Raw genomic sequence first — 3,031 nt, forward strand, 5'->3', positions numbered from 1 at the left:
GCCCCCTGTCCCGCCCGGGGGTCGCCTCCTCCGACATCCCCCCCCTTCCCACGGAGACGGGCAGAGCCGCGGCGGTGGTGGGTCGGTCGGTTTTACCGGAACAAAACGTTGCTACATGAGGACCGGGCGGGCACCGGCCATGCTCCACCGGGCCTGGCCGCCGCTCCCGGCAGACGGGACCGCGCCGGCCCCGGCTCCGCGCTGGGCTACGGGCAGCCCCGGGTCCCGGCGCGGGGAGCCGGCTGCTCCTTCCCCGCCGCCCCGGGGAGAGCTCCGGGCCACCGGCTTCGGCCGGCTCCGTGCCTCCCTTCTGCGGGGCTGGGGGCTGCCTCTCCCCGGGGCCGGTCTGCCGTGCCTCCGGGCGAGCTGCCCCCACCCCATCAGTCCTGTGCCCCGGGCGCCCCGGGCAGGGCGGCGGGGATGGGCTCCAACGGTGCTGGGGATGAAAGGAAGCGACTGGCACTGGCGTGTCCCCGCATCCGTCCCCTGGCGTGTCCCTGCATCCGTCCCCCGGTGCCGGGGCAGCCCCTAGGGCTCCCGCGGCCGTTCGGCGGGCAGGAAGGCGTCTGGGGGTCCTGCTGGCAATTCTGGGTCGCTGAGGTGCTTCTTCTCCCGGCCCTGCTCCCGTGCTCGTGTCCAGGAGGGCGAGCGCAGGTACCCGGCCCGTGGCACCACCTGCGGCTGCAGCCCTGTGGGGACAGATGGCTCAGGGCCGGCCAGACACACAGAAGGATGGAAGGACGGTTGGACAGGCCGAGGATGGCCCCGTTCGCTCACCGCTGGGCGACTCTCCAGCCACGTTCTCCTCATCGGAGTCGGCGAAGACTTCAGCCAGCTCCTGGTCTGACATGTCGGTCAGTTCCGTCAGGTCCAGCAGGTCGAAGTGCACCTCCAGCGAGGAGACGCTGCTCAGGGGCTCTGCGGGCATCCGGCCATGCTCAGGGACCCGACAGGAGACCCCAAGGATGGGCTGGGAGCGGTGGGGTGGGTGGGTGCCCAGGGTGGAGGGTGCCCAGGTGCTCAGGGAACTAGGGGAGCAGGGCAGGATGAGGGGCTTGGCAGGGATGATGACTGTCTGAGGGCTGGCAGGGGACCCCAGGGGATGCTAAGGGCTGGCAGGGGACCCCAGAGACAGGCAGGGGATGCCAGGGGCAGGCAGGGAGCCTGCAGGCAGGTAGGAGATGCTATGGGCAGTCAGGGACCCCGGGGACTGGCAGGAGAGCTCAGGGACTAGCAGGAGATGCTATGGATGCACAGGGGACCCCAGGGGCAGGCAGGGGATGCCAGGGGCGGGCAGGGGACCCCAGGGACAGGCAGGGGATGCCTGTGGAGGGCCTCACTCACGTCGGCGCTCCGTGACCTGCAGCAGGCCAGCGCTGGGGATGGGGATGCCACCTGGCTCCTCTGCAGGGGCTGTAGGGGGCTCCTGGGCTGGCCCGTGGGCGGGGGTCCCCATGGGTCGCTCTGGGACCAGCGTCTCCTTGCTGAGCTCTGTGACACAGACACCTGCCATGTCAGTGATGGCAGATACCTTATGGAGCCCCTCCGCGCCCCCCCTCTTCCCCCTCCAAGGGCTTCCCAGCTGAGGGTGATGGGGGCACTGGGGCCCCAGGGGGGACAGGCCAGAGCTGCCCGGGGCCCAGCAGCCCCAGTGCCGGCAGCCGGCAGCCCCGCGCCCCCCGCCCTGCGCAGCCCCTTTGTGTCGGTGAGACAAAAGCATGGCCTGTGCCGGAGCCCAGACAAGGGGCGGTTTGTCTCCCGGCAAGAGCTGTCGTGGCACAGCCCTTGGTTGTGGCACAGACGTGCCCAGGCACCCCTCTGGGGCTGAGCGGGCACTAAGGGTGGGCAGGAAACCCTGCATGCCCAGGGCAGCACCAAGCCTGGGTCCAAGCAGTGCCCTGCATGCCCTGGGCACATGGGGTCTCCTGCCCACCTGGGGCCAGCACTGGGACAGGACAAAGCTGGCCACACACTGGCACCATGTGCCATCAGGCCCTGCCATCACCATGCTGCCAGACAAGATGGCACAAGGATGGTCTCACCACAGGTTAGGCATCTCCTCCTCCCCCCACAAGGACAGTGACAGCAGGACAGGGGACAGAAATCCCCCCAGCACAAGGGAGCTGGGATGGGGAAAGGAGATTATGGGAATATTCTGTTCCTGTTCTTGGTACACGGAGCCACAGGACACCCGTGCCCCAACACTGGCTCCGCCGTGTCCTGACCCCACAAGGTGGGAGCAGGCATCCCGTGCTGCCAGCACCTTCCTTCCAGCCAGGAAAGGGGGTCCCTCCCTCCTCCAACACTGGGAAGAGCTCCCCAGGGGGCACAGGGGGGCTGCCTGCTCCTGCCTGCTCCCACCATCTCACCTCATGCACCACCGCCGTGCCCAGCCCCAGTGGGTGATACAGCGGTGTCACCTTATGGAGCACGTCCTCCCCAGCTGCTGGCAGCCTCCAAACCCTGCTCCCCCCCCACTACCCTGATCCCCCACCCACCGGGGTGCTGGTCCCTGCCGCAGAAATCCCCTCTGGCCTCCGTCTGCATGGTCACGCCACGCTGCCGGCCACGTCGCCCTGCTCCAGCCTGGGCTCACCGGCTGCCTGGTGGGGAACGGGGCCGGCATCAGGGCTACCTCCCCGCACGCCCGCTCTGCTGACTCACGTTAAACTGCAGAGCCAGGCAGCAGCCGGCTCCGGCCACCCCACCTGCATCAGTCCCGTTCCTGCCCGGTGCCTGGCCCGGTGACAGTGCCCGAAGGGCTTGGTGCCACAAGAGGGCATGGCCAGTGCTGCCACCGTGACAGGGGCCGTGGCGCAGCCGTGTTGTGGGGCACAAGCAGGAGGGACAGGCGTGCACAGGAGCCCCGTGTCACCATGAGGGAGCCCCCCACAATGCTGGGGCCCCCAAGGCTCTGCCAGCGTAGCCACCACCCCGTCCCCGAGCGCCCCAGCCCCTCCGCACTCCTTCACCAGCACCGGCACACCTCCACGGGGGTGTCTACCCCAGCACCCCACCTCCTCAACCCGGC

General features: G+C 69.4%; 1 protein-coding gene across 1 annotated transcript; it reads right to left on the bottom strand.

Moving 5' to 3' along the window:
• Positions 1-74: 74 nt before the first annotated feature.
• Positions 75-2,637, bottom strand: DBNDD1 (dysbindin (dystrobrevin binding protein 1) domain containing 1). Its single transcript, XM_014942226.1, has 4 exons — positions 2,499-2,637; positions 1,345-1,491; positions 778-918; positions 75-689 (listed from the first exon to the last, which is right to left on the bottom strand). The coding sequence occupies exons 1-4, from the start codon at positions 2,545-2,547 to the stop codon at positions 529-531; spliced, it is 498 nt and encodes a 165-aa protein (XP_014797712.1). The 5' UTR covers positions 2,548-2,637; the 3' UTR covers positions 75-528.
• Between the last annotated feature and the right edge of the window lie 394 nt (positions 2,638-3,031).

The sequence above is a fragment of the Calidris pugnax genome, unplaced genomic scaffold, assembly GCF_001431845.1.
Source record: "Calidris pugnax isolate Ruff unplaced genomic scaffold, ASM143184v1 scaffold28, whole genome shotgun sequence".
Taxonomy (NCBI): domain Eukaryota; kingdom Metazoa; phylum Chordata; class Aves; order Charadriiformes; family Scolopacidae; genus Calidris; species Calidris pugnax.

Excerpts from the sequence above, each read along its gene's own strand:
- DBNDD1 (XM_014942226.1), bottom strand. The coding sequence starts at position 2,547 with ATGCAGACGGAGGCCAGAGGGGATTTCTGCGGCAGGGACCAGCACCCC. Across the intron at positions 919-1,344 it reads GCAGGTCACGGAGCGCCGAC|AGCCCCTGAGCAGCGTCTCC; the intron begins GTGAGTGAGGCC and ends GGATGCCCGCAG. Across the intron at positions 690-777 it reads GGCTGGAGAGTCGCCCAGCG|GGCTGCAGCCGCAGGTGGTG; the intron begins GTGAGCGAACGG and ends CTGTCCCCACAG.